The 14,951-nt window shown below is 36.3% G+C and overlaps 1 protein-coding gene across 1 annotated transcript in view; it reads left to right on the forward strand.

Moving 5' to 3' along the window:
• Positions 1-810: 810 nt before the first annotated feature.
• Positions 811-14,951, forward strand: part of sema3e (sema domain, immunoglobulin domain (Ig), short basic domain, secreted, (semaphorin) 3E) — a 66,180-nt gene continuing 52,039 nt past the window's right edge. Inside the window, exon 1 of the mRNA XM_088923393.1 lies at positions 811-940. Within this exon, the coding sequence (XP_088779519.1) occupies positions 829-940 (112 nt within the window). The 5' untranslated portion in view covers positions 811-828. The remainder of the gene's footprint in view (positions 941-14,951) is intronic.

A 14,951-nucleotide genomic window follows, 5' to 3' on the forward strand; every position in this document is an offset into this window, starting at 1 on the left:
ATCTAACACACCAAGATGTGTTGTCACAACATATTACACAACTTCAGATACTCTTCACAAACACAGAACACATTCTGGTGAAGAGCTGCTAAAAAAACAAAGTGCACTGTTAAAATCACTGTAGTGAAAAAAAAACCTTGGCTGCACTCCCTGCTAACACCAGGGGATCTGGAAGCTCAGAAGAAAAAAGGGAGGATCACTGAGCGGCACGTGGAGTAGAAGTATTTCTTAAAGCAGATCTGCCTTCAATTCCCAGTGAACTTGAGCAGCAGGGACGACTGCATCCCAGCTGGTTGGAACAGTGGGATCCGAGGCACAGAGGGACAAGGAGGAGGGCGGCTGCTTTCTTCTAATTATTAGAGGTGAAAGGTGAATGAAAGCTTGCTGTAAGGCAAGTCAAAGTAAAAAAAACTGGCATTAACTAACTGACAAATATACAAAAAGAACAGGAGGAGCTTTGGATTTTTTTTATAGAAGCATCAGAAGAAACTGAAACAAGAAACAAGGGCTGTTCTACAGTATTTGGAAAGAAATCCTCACACTTGCTGGAAGCAAAAAGCAGCAATTCAATCAGGTTGAAAAGCTGGAGTAATATTTCCAAATATTTTTGTGTGTGTGTGTGTGCTTTGTTTTTCAATGATGAAAAAAAGAAAGTCACCTCAGCATTACACAAATTATTAATATTTTAAAGTAATATGAGTTTTGTTTTTTTACCATTTTAAGTTAAAGAGCTCACATTGAGCTGTACATGCTGGGTGGAGCTCAGTTACAAAATAAATCCATTAAAAATTAAAAGGGACATCATTTGGTACAAGTTGCAGCCACAGCATGACTGTAGCTGAGAAGAGGTTCATTCTGGTGCTGGTGCATCTTTGGATCCTGTCGAGTGCAGCACTGGCAACAAGAAACAGCCATCCAAGATTAAAACTGTCTCACAAAGGTAGGTGAAGAAATCAGGTGTGATTTATATCGCTCAGAGCACATTCCAAATACCCCAAGCCTTTTTGTGTGCTGAGACATAAAAAATAAAATGTAGGTGCACAAAATTCAGCAACAACAGTACTTGTAAATGTTGTGTTTAAAGAATTCAACATTTAAAGACCTATTTGTTTCACTCTTTATATTACCTTGATGAACTATAGATAATATACTCTCTTTCTGCCTGTCTAATTGTTATGGCCTGTCTGCGGTCCATTGTATGAAACGTGTGCTTTTCTTTTCTGATATGTGATAATATTAATGTAAAATAGAGCATTGAAAATTGACAAATTAAAGAACATACAGTATGACATAAGATGAAAGCTGACTTTGTAAACTGTGTGATATTTCTATATTCTTTTGCTATGCTTTATCAATTTAAGATAAGAATTCTGAATTCTGTTTTGCATTTTATTTTTTTGTTGTTTTACATTTATAGAAATGTAATTTTTATCAGCTTTTTTAAATAATGAAACACTTTTCCTTTTTTTGCTTAAGCAAGTCAATATGTGTGTGGTAAACCAAAAGAAACCAATACATTTTCTGTAATCTGTCATTATCAGACACATATACCTTTGATAATACCACACTCAAAACCATCACTGCACAACCACAGCTTATTGGTCAAAGGAACTGAAATAATCCTCAGTGGTTCCATGTTGATTGTAAAAGAAGATATTTTTCATGTTTTCTTGTCTTTTGTTTCATAATGTTTCATAATTTCTTTAGGATTCAACTTCTCTAAAGTCCTTCCTTAATAAATAGGTGATAGTAAATCTAAAACTGGTTTTCACTTTACTTACTGTATTTGGTCCTTTAATCAGATGACAACATTGACTCACACACAAAATAGGAAATAAAGAATATACAGTAGTGAGTTTTTATTTCATCAAATAGGTTTACTCAGTAGAAACATTTTGATGAGCATTTTTTTGTATTTCCAAAACCTAGTAAGTCTCACTGCTGTAAAATAAAAGTTATTATGGCACTGGATAGAAAATCAAGTACAGTACTTTTACTTTATACCCAAGACATTCTGGCCATGCCACAAATGTGGTTGCATAACTGTAATAAAAAAATCACTGTAATTACTTTTGCAGAGATAGCCTACTATAATGTACATGAGTATAGCCCTAAAAATGCTAAAAAAACAGTTTATGCAAACTGGCTATTTTGGAATGCAGAGTTGAATAATGTTACAGCAGTTTATCATTACCACATCTAGACAGAAGGCAGAATTTACACATTTAGGACACAATATTTTTTAACATTGGGTGAAAATATCAAGCAAATTGATTTTGAAGAGAATGTGAAAGTGTAAATTAAAGAATCAGATTAAATATATTTATAAAACCATGGGAACAATTTGTAACCTGTCAGATCAGAGTAAGTAACCTGTGCATTGCTGCTGCTGCATATCCCGAGAGATGTGCTGATCCCACAGTTATATACAGTTCAATAATAGTAGCACAGTATAGGGGACAGTACTGTGGATGGGGAACTACTGTATTTAGAAAAGGTTTACTCTTTTTCACCATATCTATACTGTATTAACAACTCTTAAACCATGTATTGAATAAGTGTCAATACAAAATATACTGTATTTGTATAAAAATATGATCTGCTTATGATACTTAACGAAACACAACATATCCACAACAATATTTTTTCACTTCAACAAAAGTCTACACTACTTTTTTCCATATTTTTGGTCTATGAAGATAAAATGCAAATTTCCAAAGTTTTCTGTAAAGATTTACATAATGGTTCCTTTAACCCTTAACTCAAGAAGCTTTTTTTTCTCTTGCTGAGAGTAGGTCTTTGTAATGGTTTGCTTTTAAAACCCAGGGACACTTTCTCTGGCTACTGTACATGTTGTAGCAAGCAGTGAACACTTTGTTTTCATATTGTGCCTTTTGTAAGTTTAAGAGCTTTAGTGAGATAGTGAAAACAATAAACAAAAAAGGTTTAGGTTTCAGATAAAGTCTAGTATGTGAGTTGTCACTGAATCATGAATTCCAGAGAAATTCCACACAAACTTGATTGCCATGATAATGATTGTCCAGCCTTTTGACACAGCACCACACATTACAGTACATGGTCACTACTGGCCAAATTTATAGACAGAATATATCCTGCAGCAACTGTCTTCAACAGGACAAGAGGACAGAAAATGGAAGTAAGAATAGAATAAAACTGTGTGTTTAAATATGTGGCTCAACACAACAGAATTACTATATGTGGAATTCTATTTGCTGTTGTCATGAAAGAATGAAACTATTTTGGATCTGTACTAGTGTTTTCCTTAATTAATTTCATATTAAGAAAAGAAATAACAGTAATATTTTTTAATTATCCCCTGAGTGCCTTAGGCACAAATGCCTTTATAACTGACACCTAGTGATATTGGAGAAATTGGCAATCTGATACTACCTCAAGCTTTGCAAAATTGTGTTGCCTGATACAGTGGTTCACATGTCTAGACTGACAACCAGAACAGCAACTGTCACTGAGTGAATAAACATTTAAGCCATAAATGTGATCATAGTAATTGTTGTCTGATGTTGACATATGTAAATTGCCCTGATGCATCAATGTTACAAAAGGTATTTTGCAAAAAAAGCTATGCACTTTGTGGCAAAATGATATTATGACTGCGCTTTTGCAATTTACTTAAAATGAGATCATCACAGACAGTTAAATACTGTATGTTTAGAGACTATAATTGCAAAAATAACAACAATTTTCCTCATGTGAATCTAGATTTACCATACCCACTCTTAACAATAAAAATCAACGATAAAACATGAAAATAAAGTCAAAACATTACAGACACAAAGTTTAATATTCATGTCCAGAGTATTAATTCCATGTCTTTGAAAACATCCATATATTTTTTTTATTTTTGTCAAATGTCTTCAAATATACAGAAAGTGCATTTCAAGGTTTTAATCCCAGAACATTTACACAGTAATTACTACCTATAACATGAGGAACAGGTTTTGGCCCTAGACTTTGCCTTTCTGCAAGCAGATGTTGACATAAACCTTTGATCTCCCTGTCCAAATAACTTGTTTGTTACTTCTGACAGGAGTAAAGGCTTCTAACTGAATGAAACAAGCACTTTGATGTTGATGACCACCTGTTGTCAACATACTCAGTCTGTCAAATAGTCAACTCCTGTTTTCTGAAAATGTATGCGTATTCAGCTGATTTGTTTAATCTGAAAATGTGTTAAATATTTAATTATTATACAAGAATTGAAATTACATAATGATTAACTGAAATTCAGAAGCCAGTGCTAAAAAGGAAGGTACTGAAACTGCAATATACAGCACAGTATTATCTAGTATGTACATACTGTAGATAACATGCCAGCTTCATGAAAAGCTATTCGTCATGTACTCTCTTTTTATTTGATTTGTTACTGATGATACTGTTATGATTCGGCCCATCAACAAGAAGGGGATATTTCTCTAGACTACACAGTTCCTCTGTGCTTGTACATTGCCTGGTTTATTCACATATGCACAGTTAAATCTGTGATCACTAAAGAGGAAGTGCTATTTCACCAAAGTGTCCAATTTTGAAGTTTTGTGGAGTGAGATGCTTGATTCTTAACACATCTTCATACAGTATGTGCGATGCCCACATAATGCCCACATGCTAACATGGTACCATACAGTTTGCTCCCATACAAATTAAATAATATGTTTCTGGTAATTCCGAAAACCATTACCTCAGTGAATATGGAGGAGAACAGTTATTTTGTTTACTTGGTGGGGATTCTGAATTCCACTCAGTAACTCTGATCTTTTACCACCATTCAGTGAGTGAGCCCCTAAGTCTCTATTTACTTACGTCTAGGCAGTGTGTATTTTAGGTTCCAGTGTGAACCATGACAACTGGATGTAGGCCAGGAGCATTGCTGTCTGTTCTGTGCAGTCTTTAACCTGAACAACACATATAAAACATAAGAGACAAACTATAAGACTCCCTGTCATTTATGCTAAATAAGCAATGATCTTTGTTCATTACTAAAATTCCACTACTTTCCCTACTCATCATTTGTCCTCTAAACCTGTTTAAAACCTATAATATCTATCAAGACATAAAATCACAAAGATTATTCACAGACAAGCTAAAATGATCCTTGTATTGTCTCTCTTGCACGTGCACTAATTCTTGTCCATGGAAATCTCATGACAAAATTGTACAAAATGTGTTATATATTATACCACAGCTTTCCCATGGTCTACGTACTCTACAGTATTAAGATTCAGTCAATGTATCCTGCAATTAAAGAAGACCACAGCAAAACTATTGTAAAACCATGGTAAAAGTGAAAGCAGTCATTGGTAAATTTACCAGAGTAAACATTCAAAAGGGCAATACTGCCACAACAATACCATCAACCATTATTCTGCTTCAAAAATGCCTTTATCCAAATGTCCTTTTCATAGGTAACAGTTTAAGGTAACCATCATCCTAGAACAAAGTATTTTGGCTTTCGTAACCAACACATTTCTAAGATTTAAATCTGATTGAGCACCTGTGGGATCAGAAGATTTAACACTCGTCAAAATGCCCCATCCCAACACATGGCCTTGTCAAGTTATGAATCACTGTCATGCAAGCATGGATTGCAGTGACCCTAAATCATGCGAAGATTATGAGACATTTTACCAGGCTGATGTTTTCTCACACAATACTTATAGTTTATTCAATTTTCCATGTTTGGAGAGTTGGATTGCCTTGTGCAGTGGTCCATATCTTTAACATCACTCTTATGAGTCTATTGTATGCAAGCTTACTGTCAATAAGCAGTTTTGTCTTTTTATCTGGACAAAAGAACTAAACAAAAATGGAAAACATCCCAGAATTATTATGAGAAATGCATTTAATGGCAGGGATGAAAAGTATTGTGCTATGTATTTAATAAAACAAATTAAATGTATTTTATTTTGTCAAAACTGCTATATGTACCTATAGATTAAGTTTTGTTATTTGAACTGTAAGTACCAGTCATAAAGATTGTTTAATGGTCTTGAAATCTTTCAGAACTTCCATCATTTTTCCAATGGTAATACATTTCAATTTTAAACCCACTCCAAATGATTGTGAGAATTATCTGACAATCTTAAAAACATCTTGAGACTAAAATGGATTATCATTTATCCAATATTTTCAAGAAAACTAAAATGAAATTCTCTTCACATGATGTTAACTTGTAGAGAAAATAAAAAAGGTCATCATGACCTTTGATAATCCAAGGCAATGTTCAAATTAATGTTCTGAAAATCCTCAAAGTGTGCATAACTAAAGGCAATTAATAAAACAAATAAATATTAGAATGTAAAGGGCATGCATTGAATGCTTTGTGCTATACAGTATATGATTATACAGAAGCGGGAGTTGTGAAAAGTGAAAGCTTAATTAAAATAATTATTATAACTTGCCCAGAAGAATCATTATTGAAAGAAAGTACACTTATTTATAAGTCATATGTATAACATAATTTATCTGAGAAGTTTGTTTGGGGATTTATTTTCTTCCAGAACATTTTACATTCTGCATACAAATTATTTATCAGGTGTTCCATGAAATACTTATTGTGACGTTCTGGTTAGAATCTAGTTCTGTTGTTAATCTTTCTGTCCTCAATGACTGTGAATAAATAGATTTTTGGCTAATTCTGAATTTTCTATTTGTTATGTATCATTCCATACTTTGTAACAACTGAAAGTCATTCTTTTGAAGAGTGGATACTTTAAGGATGCAACGATTATAATTTGAATGTGATTTTGAATGTCCATTCTATCTCAAAGAGTTTTTATTTTCTTTCTTATTTCTTCTCTCGGTAGTTATTTATTTGAGCAGAATTTAATTGCCTCATCAATGTGCAAAATATTTCATTTAAGAGGATCTGGTTGAGGGGAGGGCAGAATACAGTATTGTAGATATCGATCTGTATTTGATGTCCTTTCTGTAAACTGTATTTTGGTGCCATCTGGTTGCCTGATGGTTAAGATGATCAGGGTGATTAGTTTTCTCTGCCTTTAAAATCTAACAATTCACAGGTTCAATGACAGTTGTTAACCACAGGCAGTCCCAAGGTTTACAGCATTCCTGAAAGGTCAGCTGCCCCGCTGCCCCCCTCCCACAACCTTATTGCCTTCCTCATCTTGAAAAGGCTAGTCTCTAGAAGGCAGGCAATATGCTTAACTCAGAACAGCAGCAGACAACATGTCAGGGGGATACCACACTTTGGATATAAGGGAATTATGATATTAGATACACATTATTTTTAAGAAGCACATAAAGAAACTTTTATTAGGCATAGTTCTGTACCTTTTTTTACATTTTATCACATTTTACATTTACTCTCACACATTTCTGAAAAAAAAATATTCACAACATATGAATGCCTTTATGATATGGGGACATTTGACAGAGACATTTCTATAGAATAGCTGAATCTGTCGTGAAAATGGAACTTTGGAAATGCTTTGGAAAATTAAATGAAAATCAAATATTTTCCAAGCAGTAGGGCAGCAAAGCTACAGAAATAACAGTAGTTAAAAAACAGTGATAACATTTTAATTGAATGCAGCAATAACTAATGAGGAGCAGGGAACTTGCAATTGTTAAATTGCAAATATAAAAACAATATGCTGCTGAAAGTAGCACTACAGATGCTTTCAGATATGAAAAGTACAGATTCGTAAATATTTTAAAGCTTCTCAAACAATATCTGTGAATGAACCGAGGTTTTGAAATAACATCCAAATGTTTTGATGGGTGAAAAGTCATTATCTTTAACTTGGTCAAATAAACATACTTCACCATGCATATTTTTACAGTAATTTGTAGCTCTTAAAAATTCAATCCAATGCTACTAAGAGCTCTCCTGGGCTATATACTGTGTCTGAGTTACATACTGTAAATACAGTTCCAGTTTGTTCACCATAATCATTGGAATTCTTCAAGCAATTCAGCTTCTGGTAACTTTTGTGTTTGACATATACTGTAACTTAGTGGCAGTTTTAGAATGCTCTCTCTCTATATTTATATAACATGCTGTATATATAATATTTATATTTTATATATAAACAGCAGATTCTTTGAAATAAGACAGTGGCCACAGGAGGAACATATATAAAGATTACTTTACATTCAACACATTCAATTACTTAATGTTGCTGTAATATACTATATACTGTACTGTCTATAGTCACTCAAGTGAGTTACTTGCTTTAAGCTAAGATAGTTATTTAAACATTTTCAGAGATGTACTTTTTCTTGCCTCAGACATCAGATATACTCTTCAGAAAAGAAGTAAAAGGGTATTTTTTACATTCTAATAGAACATTCTAGAATACAACAAAAGTAAATGGAGAAAAACAAAGCATCATAAAAGGGAAGCTCACAAAAATGAGGAATAGGGGCAAATGTAATAAAAGGTTATTTGAGCAAAGCTTCTAGGTCCTAAGGTGGACAGTAGCACATGTGGATTTCATAATTTTTTGTTTATATTGGAATGTTTTGTTAAAGTATATAAAATTTCAAGAAAAATGTTGGTTTAGAGCTCCACTTAGCTTCAGGTAAAAATTTCAAGGTTACTATATACAAGATTTTGATTCTGGTGTAATTTTAGACCTGCCTGAGAGGTGATTTTTTACTCTGGCTTGTGGGGCAGAGGATGCGCAATTTGTGATTACAAAGAGCAGAGCTCGTGTAGGATACTAAAATGTTCTTGTTGAAACATCACTGTGAATTTCAAAACAGGTGTAATTAAATTCAAATACAATCTATAAATATAGTTTAGGAGCTACATACAACACATTAACAACTAAAGCATTTGTCTTAAATTAAATACGAATTTGAGAATATGTCTGTTGCGGACAAGTTCTGCAATCCATGTCGGGTTTTGTAGTAGACCCTATGCGATGTGATAAGAGCTGGAGGAAACAGGAGGCGTGGTGTGGGAAAACACACAGGGTTTTAATGATGCAAAAAATAACAGTGACAGTCCGTGATACAGTGAGTGGGGGAGACAAAGAGTGGCATCCAAATCCGAGCAGGTCCGAAGGAGGGTCAGGGTACAGTCCAAGAGTCCATTAGCAGTAGATCCATCTTAAGACATGACAACGTTAAAACCCCCAGGAATGGGGAAAACACGAACAGACAACCAACATGAAGATCCTGGGATAACGGGGCGAGGTCCTCCAGACCCCAGGCTCAGACCACGGGAGGTCTCGGGGATGAGACCTATGCCCTCAGGAGACGGACATACGGTATCCTGGTGCTAGGCGGGCCTCGTGACTTCTGTACCTTAATGTTGAGCCCTGAGCCCTAGAGGAGCTAAGAATAAATAGGGGGAGACACAACAAGGCACACCTGGAACACATATAAACGATCACAGGGAACCATTGACTGGAGTAAAATGGAACGCCCTCTAGGGGAGGGATGTCAACCGTAACAATTTCTTGCTTGGCTTGAGAAGACACTATGGCCATGTGGAGTTCTTTCTGCATTAGTAGTGGTGAAGGGTCACTTCATTAAAGAAAGCTTGAAGCTTACATATTATTTTTTCCTTGCCCCACCTAAATGATGACCTATCTAGACATCTGCAAGCTCTTTGTTCCCGGTATCACAGGCTGAGGGACCAATAAGCAAAGTTATGCCACTCCTAGGAGAACTGAACCCAACTCCCTGTCATATCCCTTTTATAACTCAGCTAGAAGCTGCAGGCACACCTCCCTCATGTCCAGACGATATCTGCCTGTTGCATACAACTAACAGATTCTGACATCTTAACCTCACACCACCAGGCTGTATCAAACCCACTGCACTGTCAAAGAATTGGGAATAAACAGGCAGCCCCCATTTATCTCCTCATACAGCAGCAGTGCTCCTTTTAGTCTCATCTCCTGCCTTCTTTTTTTCAGCCACAGGTTACTCCTTCACTCTAATATGTAGCTACTGGTTCACGTCTCTCGAATGTGGTTATCTTACTATCACAACAGCATGTATACACCATACTTAAACACTACCAGCAGCCAGCAACTAGACAGACCCTCCACCACTCTTCATGTACAGTGTTGGGGCTTCAAGTACAGCCTCAAACCTGCTCTCTGGTTTTCCAATGAGTTTCACTAAGTCTGGCATACCAAACAGTAGAGAGGTCTTGAAGCCAGTAAGGCCTGTTTGGTCAGAATGCCTCTGGAGCTTCAGGCTGTCATTAAGTACTCACAGATGGATCCCTTCCAGGTTCCTAGCTTATAAAGTTGCTTCCCTTCCACGGAAAACTGCAGCCTCCTCAGCCTGCTGTCTTCTTGCACACCATTCAGTCTAAAGCAACTGTCAGTTTCCTGTTGGATACATGTCTCCAAATCTCACAGAGGCCTTGCCTCTGTGGCTTTCATGGGTTGGCAACATCTCAGGTGCCACTGCCTCACAAAACCCACATCTCATACAAATGCAATTTCATAGCACAGGGCTACGGCAGACTTGCTGCCAAGACCTTAAATGTGCCAGTGAACATATTAACAACACAGCCACAGAAGCATGCCATTTTCACAACTCACGGCATACCACAAAGGAGAAATAGCTCTTCCTTCTTTCACCAACCTGCACAGGAAAAAGACTGCAGTCCCTCGTTCTGCAGAGGAGTAGGCAGGCCATATACAGATGCAGCCATTCAAAGTGCGCGGCACAGACACGTACCGCAGGTAATTGGCTACGGCGTCGTGCATCGTGACGCGCGATGACGCAAAATACCGCGGTGCGTGATTGGTTGACCGACAGGGGCACTCGTGGTCCGTTTGTCTGTCGTAGAAAGACTTACTGTAAACGTCTTTACTGTGCCCGTTGTAGATATTGAATTTTACCACTGAAGGGAAATCTTAGTAGCTGAGCATAAAAAGAATAGGAGCATACTGTAACGCGTGTGAAGGCCATAAACGATATTAATTTTGGAACATAAACATACAGTATATAGCTGGTCTTGGTACTTTAAAGAAAAACATACACACCAGTATTCCATTTCTCCCTAAACATTGTAAGCTTCGAAGTCTTTAACTAACGTGATACCGGAGTCAACAAGCATACTTTTAGAATTTGATTAAAAGGGAATATAATATGGAATCGCGTATCTAAAGAATTTAATAACGGTATTCGTGTGCTGCGACAGGGCTGTGTAGGGCTGTTTCGCCTGCCTGTTCATGCGAGCTGTCTTGTAGCCGACTGGTCTAGGTGCGTGACTACCAACTGGCAGGTTGTGTGTTCAAATCCAGCTTTTAACAAACATTAAACATTTAACAAACATTTCTTCGAAAAAATAGAATAGCGATATTATGGACAATCAATTGACTTTTATATTTCAAAATATCGCAAACATGATCGATATTTGCGATATTTTGAACATATCTTCCCTTCTGACAGCGGTTCCTGCTTCTATTGTGTGTGTGTGTGCAACAGAGTAAATTTTTATAGAGAAATGGAGGCTGGACAGTATGCGTTACAATATAAACATTTATTAGGTAATTAGATTGCTCATAAACCTAATCGCTTTTTCTACATAAACACAGCGTGATTGCTCTCTGAAAATGCTTTTCCTTTATTTTTAAAGTAGGCTCAGATTTCAACTATAGATCGTATTGCTTGACTAATTTTAAAAACTAAGTTATAAATGCAGACGCCCCCTCGGTGCCGCGCCGGGTGTAAATATCAGATTCCTGTTAGACAAGAGGAATTGAAAAAAACCAATTTTGTCAATGAAAACCGGTGTGTGTGTCTCTCCCTGCTGGATGTCCCTCTCAAAAACTGCTGAATGAATAAAATAATTTTATTGAAAATGCGTTTGCGATTGTCTGGTCTTTAAATTCTTGAGATACGCGATTCCATATTATATTCCCTTTTAATCAAATTCTAAAAGTATGCTTGTTGACACCGGTATCGCGTTAGTTAAAGACTTCGATGCTTAAAATGTTTAGGGAGAAATGGAATACTGGTGTGTATGTTTTCTTTAAAGTACCGAGACCAGCCATATACTGTATGTTTAAGTTCCAAAATTAATATTGTTTATGGACTTCACACGCGTTGCAGTATGCTCCTATTCTTTTTATGCTCAGGCACTAAGTAAAAGGAGATGCTTCATATTGCTTGACTGATTTTAAAAACTAAGTTATAAATGCAGACGCTCCCTCGGTGCGCTGCTCTGGTGCGCCGGCTCTTACACAGTGCCTGTCTGCCGTAAGCGTTACAATATACATACCCAACACTGCTTGTACCCATCTGTCATGCAAATAAAACACCTTGAATTGAATTGAATTGAATTGAGGGGAGAGGGGGGGAATACTAAAACCAATACTGGCGACGTGCTAATGCGTTGGTTTAACAGTCCGGGTGTGGCAGGCTTCAAATGTCAACTCGACTCGATTGGAAGACAATGAACGTATTTTAGCCCTAAATGAATTAATAGCAAACATGGTTTACATAAAATACATTTTTCCAAGACAGTTTATAATAATACGATCTATAGTTGAAATCTGAGCCTACTTTAAAAATAAAGGAAAAGCATTTTCAGAGAGCAATCACGCTGTGTTTATGTAGAAAAAGCGATTAGGTTTATGAGCAATCTAATTACCTAATAAATGTTTATATTGTAACGCATACTGTCCAGCCTCCATTTCTCTATAAAAATTTACTCTGTTGCACACACACACACAATAGAAGCAGGAACCGCTGTCAGAAGGGAAGATATGTTCAAAATATCGCAAATATCGATCATGTTTGCGATATTTTGAAATATAAAAATCAATTGATTGTCCATAATATCGCTATTCTATTTTTTCGAAGAAATGTTTGTTAAAAGAAAAGTCCAGCACCAGCTGGATTTGAACACACAACCTGCCAGCTGGTAGTCACGCACCTAGACCAGTCGGCTACAAGACAGCTCGCATGAACAGGCAGGCGAAACAGCCCTACACAGCCCTGTCGCAGCACACGAATACCGTTATTAAATTCTTTAGATACGCGATTCCATATTATATTAGCAGAAAAGCTTAAAACTACCACTTTTTCATACGCTATTTCACATGCTAGTTAAATACTTCGATGCTTAAAATCGTTAGGGAGAAATGGAATACCGGTGTGTATTTTTCCTTTAAAGTGCCGATTCCTGGAATCTGACTGGCTGACACCCCTCTGAAGTGGTTCCATAAAATCTGGTATACGGAAAAGAAAACATTGATAAATACAAGTGTCTTTTAATACACTCTTTGCTGTGCTCTTGAGGATCCTTGTGATATTTTAAGCTCTAGTTGAATGATAGGTGTCGCATTTTAAATCATTTTCGTAGTTAGAAATTATGAAACGCCCTGTTAAAAGCAAGGAAGTTTTTATGCCCGTTGAAGTAAAACAAAATGCCTGACAAAGTATGGCTTGGACAGATTCCAAGTGCTTGTACAAATGTGCTAAAGAAATTATACTTTGAGTATACAGCTTGTCCAAAGTCATCCATTATTAATACTATTAGTAATATCTTCAGTAAAGGCTTTGATGCATAAATATTTCTGATAAAGGTAGGTTGTGTACTTTTGTCCAACTGAGCAATCTTGCTTTCATAAAATATACCAACATTTTAATGACTGATGATTAACATGCTGTAATACACAGTTCAAAATTAAAGGCTCAAATGCTGTACATGAGAGGTTAAGCTCCCCCTGGCGGTTTTACAAGGCGACGCCGGATAGTTAACCACGTGACACCACGTTAACTGCGTCATACCGCGTGATACTGTGACACGCCCACCGGGGTATGCTGCGAAATACCTCACGCATTTTGAATGGCTGCATCTGTAGGTAACACTGCCCTCAGCTGTAGCTTGTCAAATCACTAATTCCAAACAGATGTGATCTTTTAAAGGCAAACTCTTCCTTGGGTGACGTACTGTACCGCCCTTCATGGACCCTGCCCTAGCTGGCATTACAATATATTAAATCACTTCTTTCAAAGCATGTCCAGTTGGGAGCAAGTGCTACATTCAGTTAGAGATATTTCTGGGAGTGTCATTCAATCTTAATCTTAAACAAATTAAACTTTTCCTGAAAATTCCACAAATTTTCTTCTTTTATGAAAATAAAGAAAATTTGTATCTATACAGGCTTAGTTGATAACTAATGAAATATCAGGAGATCTTTGGCACCTTGTAATTTCCAAAATGATCTTTAAATAATTTTCTAGACAGAAGTCACAGATGTACAGTGTTCACTCTCCCAGCCAACTGTTATTTTCTCAACATGTCAGAAAGGAGCTGTGTTTAATTGAATGAGGTGTAGTGGTGGGAACAGAGTCCTTGTCTGTTAAGAAACCAACATTTTGCAGTAGGCTGATGAAATCTTTTATACTGCTAAAGCAGCATCTGTCTTAAGGTCTAAAATTGAATAAAAACTCACAACTATTGTGGTACTGGAGGACCTATGCCTGCCCTAAGGAATATGAAAATTCTGAGCAGTAGAGAATTTCTGTATTACTCCTTAAAAATGTTAAGCTTTGTATAATGTGTCTGAAGATTAAGCAAACCATCTTTCTAACACATCCTAACTTTTTGCACTCATTGCACTGCAGTTCTTTCTATAGTGCTGTAAAGCTAAGATACTGTATAATATTCCTTATAGCCTGTGTAAATATGTTAAGTCAAAATCACAAGAATTCAAGTTAACTTAACTGTGAATTAAGATCAATTCATTAAGATTCAAATCATCAACCTATCAGTGTAGGGAATTCTCTTAATCTGCAGAGTATCTGGGAACTGTGTTATATACAGTATGTACTGTTTAAATTTGTATGTAAAGTTCTACAGTTTGCATACTGTCCATCCTCTCTCTGATTTTACATTTATTATTTGGGTTACACTGTTGTCCAGAGCAATTTATATTTGTATTCATTTATAAAGGCAAGTGTTTTAG

This window comes from Atractosteus spatula, chromosome 8 (genome assembly GCF_055471065.1).
Source record: "Atractosteus spatula isolate fAtrSpa1 chromosome 8, fAtrSpa1.hap1, whole genome shotgun sequence".
Taxonomy (NCBI): Eukaryota; Metazoa; Chordata; class Actinopteri; order Semionotiformes; family Lepisosteidae; genus Atractosteus; species Atractosteus spatula.